The 14,003-nt window shown below is 44.4% G+C and overlaps 2 protein-coding genes across 2 annotated transcripts in view; one reads left to right on the plus strand and one right to left on the minus strand.

Annotated features, from left to right (window-relative positions):
* Positions 1-14,003, plus strand: part of CNTNAP2 (contactin associated protein 2) — a 1,903,897-nt gene that overhangs the window by 1,408,147 nt on the left and 481,747 nt on the right. The gene's annotated exons all lie outside the window — the stretch shown is intronic.
* On the minus strand, positions 4,815-5,464 carry LOC136586805 (germ cell nuclear acidic protein-like). The gene is made up of 3 exons (XM_066585039.1): positions 5,392-5,464; positions 5,029-5,239; positions 4,815-4,920 (listed from the first exon to the last, which is right to left on the minus strand). Exons 1-3 carry the CDS (start codon positions 5,453-5,455, stop codon positions 4,848-4,850), a joined length of 348 nt encoding a protein of 115 aa, XP_066441136.1. The 5' UTR covers positions 5,456-5,464; the 3' UTR covers positions 4,815-4,847.

Here is a 14,003-nt window from a genome sequence, read left to right on the forward strand (position 1 = left end):
CCTTTAACTAGGTGACTTAAACTGCGTCTCAGCAGAACCCGGAGGTGGGAGAGCGAACAAAGACATGAAAATGCGTAGGTGTTAGTGTCTCAATAGTTGGCAATCAGCAACAGGCATCATAGATCGGGATGTCAGCGTTCGGCTCTGTCTCTGACCCTCTGCCATGAGGGTCCCATCGCTGGGGCAAGCGCTCCTTCTCAGTGTGGCCAGTCCGGCAGGTTGATCATTGGAAGCTTAAATGTACTCAGGAGGTTGGGCAGATCCCCCAGCGATCTAAAGATAGCTCTTTTGTTTTCTTTGCGGGCTTGCAGTTGAAAGGGATAGCCCCATTGATAAATCATGTCCTTTTCTTTCAGTGCCGTCAGTAATGGCTTCAACGCTCTTCTTAGTTGTAGCGTACGGCGGGATAAGTCCTGCAGGATCAGTATGGGAGAGCCCCGGTATGTCAGATTCCCTGCCTCTCTGGCGCATCGCATAATTTGCTCCTTCTCTTGGAAGAAATGCACCCTGCACACTGACCCCCCCCCCCCCCCCCCCCCCCCCCCCCCCCCCCCCCCCCCCCCCCCCCCCCCCATACAAAAAATCTGGTGGGTGCTTGAGCAGGTCGTTAAAGAATTTTGGGGCCCAAGTCACGAGTTGATTCTGTTCCACTCCTTCTTCCAGGCCTCTTATGCGTAAATTGTTCCGCCTGTGGCGTTTTTCAAGATCATCTAGGTAGAGAAGGAGCTCTGAGATTTGTGTAGATTGGGATTAAATGGCTTTTCTATGCGATTCTACCGTGTCCATTAGCTTTTCTTGTGTTTCCTCCACCTCCACTAGTCGTTGGCCCACGTGTAAGATATCTTTTTGTAAGGCTGTAATGTCCTTCTTGTGTGACAACTCGAGTTTATGTAAGAAGTCGTCCAGGTCTGTTTTTGTGGAGAGAGCGCATAAGTGGGTGCGCCAATCCCACTGCTCTTCCTCATAATATAGATCTGCTGAGAGCTGCTGGTGGGGGCCCCTCAGGTTTGCCTCCTGGGTCTGTGTTGGAGAGATGCTTAAGGGGCTGTGTGAACTGTGTCCCTCTTGCACTGTGTGTGGGCCGCCCCTTCCCCACTGCAGAGACCGCTGGGGGTGATGTGACATGTGGCTCTAGCTGGGAGCTCATTGTGCCGGGTTGGCCATAATCTGACCTTATTGCTGCTTCTCCTGCAGGTTGTGGGTGATCGCTTGTCCTGGGTGGCCTGCTGCTTCCCTCCGTGATGTCTCCCGAGTCCTCGGCGTCTGCTGCTCTCTCCCTCTGCGCGCCGGCGCTGTGCCGCGCCGGACCTCCCGCCGGCGCCATCTTGGATTTTCCTCTGTTGCCGGCCGCCTCGGTATCCGGTCGTAAAAAGTGCTCTAGGCTGCCCTTCTCGTGATCTGAAAGGCGCCCTGATGTGCTCTGGGATTTTCTGCGACCTATGCTGTCCTGCTCCGCCGCTGGGAATGCTTGTGAAGCCTTTTAATCGCCGCTGCTGCCGGAGCCTTTCCTGGATGCAACATACTCCTTCATCAGGTAGCTCCGCCCCGCACAATACATTTTTTATTTGTCCATCGACATAGTTGTGCGAGGGCTCATTTTTTGTGGGACGTCCTGCAGTTTGCTTTGGTACCATTTTGGAATACATACGACTTTTTGATCGCTTTTTATTGCATTTTGCCTTGATGACAGGGTGACCAAAAAAAGCACATTTCTGGGGTTCTTTATTTTTTTTTCTGACGACGTTTATTGTGCGGGGTAAATAATGCATTACTTTGATAGATTAGACTTTTACGGATGCGGCGATACTAAATATGTATTTTTGTTTTTTGATTTGGATTCTTTTATTATAAAAATGGCAAAAGGGTTTTTCTTTTTTTAACTGTTATTACTTTTTTTTAATAATTAGTAAAGCTTTATTGATCATACTTTAACTTTTTTTTTTTAGTCCCCAGAGGGGACAACAACTTGCAATGCCTTGATCATTCCTGCAGCATTACATTATACTGCAATCAGGCAGGCAGTCTATCAAGCAACCCCACGAGTGCATTCACGTGGTTGTATTTTCTGTCTACGTGTGGTCAGTATTTATTATTGACTGTATATGGACTACATACAGACCTATTAAAGGTGATGTCCAGTTGTAAGCTACTGATGGCCTATCCTCAGGATAAGTCAATCAACATTAGATTGGAAGGAGTCTATCACCTAGGACCCCCTCTGATCAGCTGATCTCTGGGCCAATGCTCCTATGTACTGAGCAGATTCCTGTAAGATGCAGACAGCTCCATTCTCACTGATGTGGCCAGGCATGGTATTACACACCAAGTTACCATTCATTGCCATTCTGCAGTGAGAGTGAAGCCTTGTGGTTGCGGCAGGAATTGTCTCCGTACACAAGCGCATTGGCCCAGAGAACAGATGATCGGCAGGTTTTGCTGGAGAGAGTGGACAACCCTTTTAAAGCAAATTGGTGAATTCAGACGTGCGTTTCTTTTAAGTGGAACTGAAAATCGCAGCGTGTTCCATTCTGCTCCTCAAAACATCGCCCCACCCCCACCCCCTACTCTCTCCAAAACAAGCATCTTGATTATCCCCAAAACTTCTGACACATATATTATCCATTGCACCCTTCTGAATGTCCTCCGAACAATTCGGTTGGGCGCTATCGGAATGTGTATGTTGGTGAGACTGCTGGATCAGCTATGAAGGTGCTGAAGGGTCCAGCCAGTTACAAGGGTCTCTGTTCCTAAAAGCGTCAGGTTTGTTTCAGCAAGTCCAGAACTTAGTAGTCAAGTGGGCAAAAAATACAAGTTATAGACGGCTGGCCGACTTGGATGTAGGAGAGCAATATCCGTATCCGAAGGCCCAACTTTGGGGTATGATTGTGGTTACTTGTATTTGTTGTTCGGTCCTTTCCAGCCTCCGGCGGTCGTGTTCACCTGTAGAGATATATGAGAGAATATGGAAATAGAAAGCATTACTTGATGTAACCGATAGTGTAAGGTTAATAGACTGAATTTTGAGTTTTTCTCCTAATTGCCAGTAAGGGTGGGTTATAATAGGGGTAGCTTGGGCGGCCACTTAGGGCCCATGCCCACCCAAACCGCCCCACCATGAATGCAGGCCCTCTTTAGGCTTTCAGAAGCAGCCGTGTCCTACGAGTATAAGACGTGCCACGTGGTGCCAAAGGAGGGCTGTGTCGCAACGGCACTACTTCCAGGCAAGAAGCCTTGACTGTGTATAGCTTTGCTAGTGATTCCCAGCAGCCCACCCAAAGCCAGAAGTCCCACCACTGAGGAACATGTTGCCCTCTGTCCATCAAGGGGCAGCAGAGAGGAGAGACAGATAATACTCTGATCAGGCAGCAGGGAAGCAAGTCAGCAGCTTCTGATCATTAACCATTTGCACCCTCCCCAGCTCTTATTTTAGGTGGGCGAGCGCTTTGTGGATTCCTTGGAATTACTCAATAGAAACACATAAAAATGATGTCAGGATGATTTTATTAGCATTTAAAAAAAAATAAAGTTGAGTTAATGTATATTACACTATGCTGGGGAGAGATCCGACATCGCAGCTCTCTTCTGCATAGCGTTAGTAACCTTTGTCGGGCCTCATCCGACAGCGGAGCTATGCAAGGGAATCTCAGGGGAATTGGAAAGGCTTCATTTCTGGCTGACTGATGCTGCAAAATTACGCTGTGAGCGCTCTTTCACACGGGCGAGAGTCTATTCTTTTCAATGGGCTATTCACATGAGCAGATTTTCTCTCACAGGGATGTGAGCAAAAAAAAATCACGTTTTATTTTTGGGTGTTCCATCCGAAGGAATCGTCCATTATATCCTATGGGATCCTTTTTTAAAAATAAAATTGCATCGCACTCGTATGCCATACGATGGGCATGTGCGTGCGATTTTCTCTTTTACCATGGAAGTCTATGTGAAGCACTTGCCATTTTTTTCACGTGTCTGAAAATTGCAATTTCACAGAAGTGATGTATTGTGTTTCTGTAAACCAAAGCATCCTCTCACATACAATATCACAAGTTTGCGAATGCAATGTCGTCCCGAGTCTCTCAGCCCGATATCGCACTCTCCGGTGGGATTGTAGCCTGAGTGATTTGCTATAAATGTAGGTGTGTGTTACTTATATAAGGGGTGTACTTGTTTGCCCCTGGATTAGGGTTGCCAACTGTTCGGTAACTTATGGGCAGTTCACCGTATTTTAACAGCTATCAAGTGACGTGTCTACAATGCAGACGGACCTCACAGTGGCTACAGGGCCGATGCTGCTGGGGGCCCCACTAGTGATAGGCAATTCCCAAAGCTCCCCCTACTGACTGGTTGTAGGAAGGAGACGTACGAGCCTGCATAGTGTGAACATTATCCCTGAAGCAAGAGGGCTGCAGTGCAGTAATAGAAGTGTTAGCAACTTCTCAGTCTCCCTGCAGCAGTCACACCGGGAGTGTAGCGAGGACGGGGACACTGAGGTCCCCAAGTCATAGGTTTGTAGACCCGAGTTGTCCTTCTCTTAGGCTGGTTTCCATCCAAGGAGAGCTAGCCCAGCCTGCCCGTCATCTAGGTGGATACGCTTTGTCTGGCTCCTCGGTTGAAACCTGTCTGGCATGGGTGACCCTACCGGCAGAATACACTACCACCAGCATAGCTTTCAGCCTTATCGGAGCACGCAAGCCCCTCCCCCACGACAAGGGGGTATCCATGGAGGGGGGGGATGGGGGATAGGGTAGGGGTATTGGTTAGGGGTAAGGGTGTTGGGTGGGGGTAGGGATACAGCTCTCGCTGTCAGCGGATGGAGGATGATGATGGAGATTCATCCTTTTTGCCGGTGGTCATATTTTTTGCCTGCTCTTACAGGAACTGCAGTAAACGGCTTCATTAGTGATCTTTCTGTAACGGCCGACACTATAGAGACAGAGAAAATACCGGTTAATAGACAGGAAACGGAGAAGGACACAAATCATTACAGGATAGGAATGGGTTGTATCAGCCACAAATGTTGACCATTCTTACCTGCATTGGCACACTCTGCACTGGTAGGTGAACGGGAAGTTGATGTCATAGTTGTGGTAGACCGTCACCTCTGGCAGCTCAGGATGCACGTTGGTGACATTCGCTGCATATGACTTCCATAATGGACCGTGGGATCCGCTGTCTAATTGCTTGTTAATAAGCCGGCAGGCAGCATGACACATTTCGTGGACTAATGTGTCTCTTACTCGGTCTAAAGAGAAAAGCATTTATATGTACAATGAGCATAAAAGACGTATTCCATCCCCAGTACCAGCCTAACACTTCTATCACAGACGGGGCATTTCCTGGCAGCTTCTTACCCCGTATATAAAGATGTACAGATGGATGTGATGTGAAACCTACCTGCAGAATCGCAGACTTTATCTGATAGATTGATGATGCAGTAACTCTCGTCACCCTTGTTCATCCAACTGCAATAACCTGAGGTCGCTGTTAGCCTCTTGTTCCATATGATGCTCATGTTCTCAGGGAGCTAAAGAAGAAGGAAGAGAAGACAAAGTCCAATAAATCTGCAGTTCTATCATAATATATAGCAAAAAGAGGTAGCTTGAATCTTTGGGCCCCAATGTAAGAAGTTGCCCAACTCTTGTTTATAGCTTTTCTTTATAAGGGGCAGATGACCTTCAGGACCCCCTTGTACTCCAGGACCCCGAATCTCCAAACCAATGAAAATATAAATGATTCTAAAGGGTCCAAATGTTGACTAAGTGTCTGGGATTACCAATTTCAGGCCAATTAGAATTATTGAGGGAGGACATATTGGATCAGTCGATGATAAGATACCTTGTTCTCAAAGATGGTGCTGTTGTAGAGCTGGTAGAGCCTGGTTGCCAGCTCCTGCTTCATCTCCTGGAAGTTGGTGGTATAAATGGAGGTTGGCAATGTAATCTCTTCAAGGAAACAGCCCTGGATGTTACACAGAGGCCTCCTGGGAAGAATAAGGAATCCTATGTAAAGCCACTGGAATGTTTGTCCCATACTTCATTGTTTCATTTCAAAATCATAGCGATGAATAATATATGTAACAGGACTCACCTCTCGTCTGATTGCCCGCTCTCCTCGTGGTCAGAGAGTTCATTATTCGTACAGAAAGCTGGAGAAAAAAAAAACACTTTTCAAAATTTTGCTGAGTTTTGTTAAAATCTGCTAATGTTGCCAACAAGAAATGTCTTTATGCAGACAGAGCGACAAGAGTCCTTTGGTTTGGTAACTGACCTGTGAAAGAACTGTCTGATATAGAATATTCATTGTCCTCATCGTCGCTGTCGCTGATGATTATTGGCGAGTCCGGCTGTATATACGACTGATGAGTCCCAGTATCCGTCCGGATGCCTATAAATTACAGAGAACAGATCAGTTTTCTATACTTAATAACATTAATCTAGATTGTAACTACAAAACACAGTAAGACAAGCGTCAACCTATCAGGAGCGTTATTGGATCAGTGCCGTACCTGGGTTATAAGGTGATGGGTGGTAACTGAAGCCACTATCTTCACCTCCGTATGGAGAGCTGGTAGTCGGCTTCTTCTTAGGACGGGGCTGGAAAAACATAGAAAACATATAAAACAAAATCCAAAAACATGGTTGTCTAATTTCTGGAATAAATCATCTTGGTACATACCCCACTGACTTCTATCATCGCCCTATATGTAGTGTATGAAGGGTGTGAGGGGCTCGGCTATGGTTATGGTATGGATAGGGTTGGGGGTGACATTTATTTGGCCTCTTACAATACTAATCTCTGTCCTGCACATGGACCTGTAGTCACAATGACCCCACTGAGGAGGTCTTTAGTCTGCAAACATCATCCAGGCTGTCTGGAATATTTTTGGTCATCTCCTTCCCTCCGTCTTCTAAGACTTTTACCCCCCCCCCCCCCCATGTATTAGAATTAACTAACTGTATAGAAGTGATGCGCTCTAGCGATATTTTGTCTACCCTTGACCTTTTGAGATATTTGCTATATGGGGTTTGGGAAATCACAGCTTGACCAGTTTAATTTTACTTGTTTTTATATTAAAACGGTTTGATCTGCTTCAATTTTAGCAATAAAACTTTGGATTGTGTTACTTCATAGGCCGACACTGAAATAGGACTTTGTTTTCTTTATCAAAAATCTTGTCAAAAACTCAATAAAATATTGTTTACAAAAAAAACCTCTGCTCACCTGCTGGATCTCCTCGTCCTCGTCCTCTGAACTGGACACAATTATATAATGCTTTCGCTTTGACATAATAGCCAAACTTTCACAGAAGGATCCTCACTCCACAAACTCCTACAAAGACCTTCAATGGAACTTTGGGCGACTGGGAATTTATGGATGTTTGTCATTTGTGACATCATTAGATTACTTATGGAACACTGTGACATCATGACAGTGACATTACTGGTCGTCTGATCACTTCTCACTGAGCGGTTCACCTTTGACCTTTTGTCGCCTTATGATTTGTCCTTTATGATATTTATACATGCACAATGTATAGAATATTTAACCCTTTCCTGTTGCAGCCAGTTTTGGCAGTGATACTTTAGTTTTTTTTAGTAACAAAGTGACAAAAAAACAAAAATTCTCTCATTTTATTTATTTTTTAACATGGACTTTTATGGTTTGTATTTTTTTTTCTGTTTTATAGATCTTACATAAGAAATTGGAGAAGGTTTATTTTAATGTATCTCTTATATTTATGAACATTTTTGAAAGGTTAGCGAACTGGGGACCATGGCCACCCGCCATATACTGTACCACCGCTCCGCCCGTGGGCCGTCTCCGGGTGATGCTCAGGGAGGGGAGGGCTGTTACCCGGGGCAGCCAATCCTGTGCTGCAGACTCCCCCGATGCGCAGTCCTCCCTTCCACTGAGATACTGCAGTTGTGATATATCGGTGCACGGCGGGGCCCGTGATTGGTCCGGCCTGTGGTGGCTGATAGCAGAGAAGGGGAGTGAGTCAGCGGAGTAACCAGGTATGCACCACATGTAATTATGTATGTATAGCTGGTATAAGTTATACCAGCTGTTCATATATAATTATATTTAGTAGATACCTAGGTTATACCAGCATGGTCCATATCCCCATATACAGGGGGATGTACATATCCCTGTATGCAGTGATATAGACCATGCTAGTATAACCGCATATCTCCTGTACATAATTATATATTTCTCATAAAGAGTCCGCAGGTTTTGAATTTTTGCCTTGACAATTTTTACATCAAAGTTCTGTACAGGGAAATATTTCTGTGCAACTTCTAGCAACTTTTTTTAAGCTTCTGTCTTCTTCATCCGATTACTGTACTCTGGGCTGGTTGGCTTCCACAAGCAGGAAGGAACTCTTCACGCTTCATGACTCCCCTATGGAAACAAAAGCAAGAAGATTGAAAACTTGTGAAACATCACTATAGTATCACAGATCTGTGAGATATTTGTATGAAATCCTACATTCCAACCCAAAGCACACTTCCATTGGTTATATTTATGCTAGAAAGTAAGACGAAATAGTGGTGAAAGCAGTACTGTTTAGTCCAATAGATTCCGGCAAAATGATGGACTGCTTGCCGGAAGTCGAATGGACCCCCATTATAGTCAATGGGAGGGTCGTTCAGTTCCGTCCCAAGACGGAACTGTTCAGCCAAGGTGTGCCGTTTTGCTGCTCCCCGAATAGAGCAAAAAAACAAGAGTCCCCGAATGCTGCTGTGAAGGAGTCCTTACTGCTTCCTCAGTTACCCAGTCTATCATCTTCGGTACTAGCCCTTGTTCAGCTCTGTCAAGGTAACCCTCGAAATAGTGAAAAAAAATGTCTTACAGGAATCATTCACAATTATGAACGCCTGAGCCGAGCCACATTGCGCTAGTATGAGGAAGACATTTTTGCTCGTAACTTCGAAGGATACTTAGTTTTTATACAGTTGCTAAAAGTGGGACTACCCAGGACTATAACAACCAAATGGAGTCCTTTCCACAGGGGTGAACAAATGTGTCAAAGTATCCCTCGAAGTAGCGAGCAAAAATGTCTTGCAGGCACCTGCGCCATGTGCCTCTCCATCCGTCATTACGAATGCCTGGATGAAGCCATATGGCGCTGGCGCCTTTGAGCCATTTTTGCTTGCTACTTCAAAGGATACTTCACTTTCTTTGCAATTAATAAAAGTTGGAGTCGCAAGGACTATAATGACTGAATTAGGCAATTTCCGTAGCAGCAAACAGACATGTAGAATTAGCGAGCAAAAGTGTTTTGCAGACGCCAATGGCTCTCCATTTACCATTACAAACGCCTGGATGAAGCCACGTTGCGCTGCCACTTGCAAGACCTATTTGCTCAATACCTCGAGGCATCCTTTGACATGTCTATTCGCCGCAGCAAAGCCGTGATGGCGCTGGGACCTATGGAGTAATGAAATGTACAAGCCAGTTTGAACCATTCACTCTTATAAATATTTCCTGGAAGGACCAGGACCAGGCCATACTTTCAGGCGATTGAGTGAAGTAATCCTCGTTGAAGTAGCGAAAAGTAATGTTTCGCAGGTGACAGCAGCCCGTGGCACTCTGCAGGCGACCAGACTGGTGAGTGACTCCTCAGGGCTTTTATATCATTCCTATGGTGTATGTCTGTGATCATCTGATGCTTTAACAACCAATAGTAGAGCATTATGTGGGCGTGTTAAGACCCAGCAGCCAACCGCATACTTCTGTGTGTGCATACTTACTGCTTGGTTTGCTCATTTACACGCCAACCTGAGTAAATAATTGTTCAGTCTGAACACTACTGATGATGGAGAAACGAGTGACCTAACGAGCAAAGTGAAAAGAAATTTAAAGGATGATCTACATGTGTAAACAGTCATTGTTTAAAAACAAACAAGTTGTCGGCTCGTTCGGTTGGTTGAACAATTTCTCGCTCCATGTAAAAGCACCCTAATGTGATGTCATGTCATGGTGAGCCATCCTATCAGGGTGGCTTACTTACACTTTGAATTGCTTTACAAAGGATTTTGTTGTCTTAAGAGAACATCAGTTTTTTAATGTGTTAAGATCACTTTCTGTGCCATGATACCACAATTAAGGTAAGCGTTGTCCCATCTATAAGGAGCAACAAATCGTTTCGATCCCAGCGATCAGTGGGAATCTGAACAATTCCCGTTCAGTGTAAGAGCATGCTCAGACTGAATGACTAACGGTAATTTGCTGTTCAGTTTATGCATGTCTAAAGAGAAAAAAGCTGAATTGGCCCGTGTAAACAGGCAGTCTTTCATCCATGAGCAACTGCCTGTTGACTGTGAATAGAGACTGCGGGCCGGAATGATCTCCGGCATGCTTCGCCTTCATTCACTGAGTGATGATACTGGTAAAGATTTTGCCCAAAAATGCCCATCTTGGGGGCAGTTTTGAAAAAAATCCATCCCCTTTGAAGGTAGTTTCAAAGGACAATCCATGGTTAGCAGCTCGACAAATGGGACTACCAGAGATGTGACATTATCCCTTTACCTTCCTATACTTTTAGGTTTCAGCCACAAATACGGACAAAATGCAAATATAAGTATAGATCAACATAAGCGATTGCATATTTGTACTATTTTCCAATGGAAAAACTAGGAAACCTAATGTGGCCAAAAACCAAACCAGCAGTGGTGGTGCACTGACTTAATTTAATTCGAGACCTTAGAAATACTGAGGAAACATGGTCATTCTACCGACCTTTCACACAGGATGGAATAGGTCACATGACGCACCGCAAGTAAATTCTGCGCTAACATCTGCAGGCTACCTGCGGATTTTGATGCAGAATTGAAAATGACTTAAACTTTGCCTACAATTAATTCTGCATCAAAATCCGCAGTTACACCTGCAGATTTTGGTGTGGGATTCCACAGCTGTGGATGTGGCGTCATTCCTTCCCGTGTAAAAAGGTCCAGAACGGCTCGTTCACTCATCACTGATTTGCAGCGGATTTTGGTGCAGATCTGCAGCAGTTTTCACGCTTTCAATTGAATTCAGATTGAAGGGGTGAAATCTGCTATATATTTGCATCGGCATTTGCAGCCAATCCGTTACCTGTGAGTGTACCCTTAGGGCACGTTCACACATTGCAGATTTTGATGCGGATCCACACTATATTTTGTGTTGTAGATTTTGGTGCGTATCCATACAAAAAATGCATAAAAATCCACACCACTCGGTGTGAATCTGCAGTAGATTTTCAGCCTTTTAAGTCATGGGGTGAATTCTGCTGCAGAGCTGCACCAACACTGGTTTTTCACACAGAAATTGACAAGGATATTCCGCAATGTGTGAACGTACCCTTAGTTTGGATGAGTCTTCTACCTGGACTTCTATAATACTTCCCTAATGTATCTGCCTTAGGCCGCTTCCGCATGGGCAACACGACACGGACGTGAGAAAATCGCAGCAATATCACATTGGTGCTCTGTGCGATATCGCTGCATTTTCTCGCCACGATAACACAATTTTCTGGGGATACAAAGTCGCACGTGGTGCCACAAAGGCACCCCACTTTGTAGCACCACATGCGAGGATTTTCAGTGGTAGTGGGAGGAGCTTGAAATATAATCCCTCCCCGAAAATATGTCCTAACTGCATAAAAAAAACATATACATCACCTAAGAAGTGTTGTCAGCTCCGGCGCATCATCTCCCTGGTCCCCAGCCGTCATCTTTAGGCAATTTTTCCTGGTCAGGAATTTGTAAATCCCCACCTCCAGAAAGCGCAGCCTCTAAATGGCTGAGCGCCGTGACACTGATTCAGCGCTCGGTGAACCAATCGCAGCCATTCAATGAATCGAACTGTGATTGCTTCATTAAGAGCTGGCTTTGACTAGCTGAGCGCCATGGCGCTCAGCCAATCAGAGGCAGCACTTTCTGGAGGCGGGAATTTGCAATGCCTGAAAACCGACTGCTGGGGGCTTATTTCAGTGCTTTTACAGAAGGATTTCCTACTGTAAAAGTTGCATCGCACCGCATGAAAACCGTGTTTTCGTGTAATGTGATGCAGCGCATAGGAAGGCTCCATAGGAAAACATGGGCTACAAAAAAAAAAAACGCAAATCGCGGCTGTATAGAGCATTCTGTGATTGTGTAGTCTCGCAATGTTGCAGGCTACAAAACATTGTGTGGAAGAACCCATAGGAAAGCATAGGCTCTACATACATGCGATTTGTAGCACTGTCGCATCGCGAGAAAACTGTCCATGTGGAAGCAGCCTTAACCCTTTCCAGTCCACTGTCTGACCTATGAAGACATTATGGTTTACGGCTGTACAGCTCCGATGTTGGAAGACATCCGTCGGGGTTCTCTTACTGTGTATTGCCAGCCTCTCTGCTGTCGGAGCCTATCCAATGTGTCATCTCATGCAGTACTGGCTTTAGCCAGCATATAGCGCCATTGTATAATGATAGAAAAAGAGTAAGCCCCCTAGGAAAACCAGGATTCAAATTGGATTGGAAAGGGTTAAAGAGTGTTCTCCAGTATGGAACAAACTGACATGTCTGGGGAGCTACAGGATTTCATCCTCATCAGCTACAAGCACTTTCCAGTTTACAGCAGTTGAAGGCCTATGCCCACTATCACACATTGGTTTTTACCGCAGTAATCGCGGTATAATGCTCCTACTGGGGTCTAGCTTTGCTTTTAATTCCCAGTCATTGTAATAAGACTTGTATAAAAAGTCGGCCTTTGACTTGAAGGAATGCTGCCTTTCAATAGGTGGCACTGTGGAGGAGTTATTCCATCTCCCTTATTTGCATATTACCCAGAGGAGCGTGCGTGGCCATTTGAGTCTCCTCACTTAGTTTATAGTATATAGTTGCTCTCCCTAAGGAGAAAAGAGTGTTTCTGACCCTAGAGATGGACACAAACTTAAGAGGGCCCTTGTGCAAGAGCAATGTATGGACCCGCAAATAACCATAAATAAGTCTCCCTATCAAATGTATAGAAAACAGCTTGACAGCACAGGCAAGTAACACATACAATAATAGCCTTTTGGGCTCATCCAACAGACCCAACGCAAAGGCTTTGACTGAAGAAATCTATATTAAAAGATTTGTCTAGGGGGTTTCATGTTTATTTTATATTCATTGTAGGGTTTGCTGAAGGGACTTGTATGTACTATTTTGGAGCATGTTTTATATAAATGATTGGGACTTAGGGGTCAAAAATTGTGGCTGGCATATTGTATGTACTGCTTTCTTTTCCGTCTTTTGGAATCTCCCTGATGTCTCTTCTAAAACATTTGGAAGTATGAGATAGATAGATACATAGATAGAGAGATATGAGATATATAGATACCCTGTTTCCCTGAAAATAAGACATACCTTGAAAATAAGACATAGCATGATTTTCCAAAATTTTTGAGGATACAAAATGATTTTTCAAGCTTTTTGAGGATGCTTGAAATATAAGCCCTACTCCAAAATTAAGCCCTGCTAACAGTTAATTTAAAAAGTCAATTTAAATAGTGTCCAGGCAGTGATGCATGTAAAAAAGGTTAAACCTTTTTGAACAAAAATTAATATAAGACACTGTCTTATTTTCGGGGAAACACGATAGATATGAGAGAGATTGATAGATAGATATGAGATAGATTGATAGATATGAGATAGATATGTGATAGATAGATAGATAGATATGAGATAGATAGATATGAGATAGATAGATATGAGATAGATAGATATGAGATAGATAGATGTTAGATAGACAGATTTGAGATAGATAGATAGATAGATATGAGATAGATACATATGTGATTGATAGATAGATATGAGATAGATAGATATGAGATAGATAGACAGACAGATAGGAGAAGGATAGATAGGAGAAGGATAGATAGATAGAACATGTGTCAAACTGAAGGCCCGCGGACCGAATATAGTTTCTTCTCTTCAACCTGCGCATGGTGAAACTGCTCCCTGAGTCATAGACAGAGCTTATTGCTATATTACAGAG

Source organism: Eleutherodactylus coqui, chromosome 12 (assembly GCF_035609145.1).
Source record: "Eleutherodactylus coqui strain aEleCoq1 chromosome 12, aEleCoq1.hap1, whole genome shotgun sequence".
NCBI classification, from domain to species: Eukaryota; Metazoa; Chordata; class Amphibia; order Anura; family Eleutherodactylidae; genus Eleutherodactylus; species Eleutherodactylus coqui.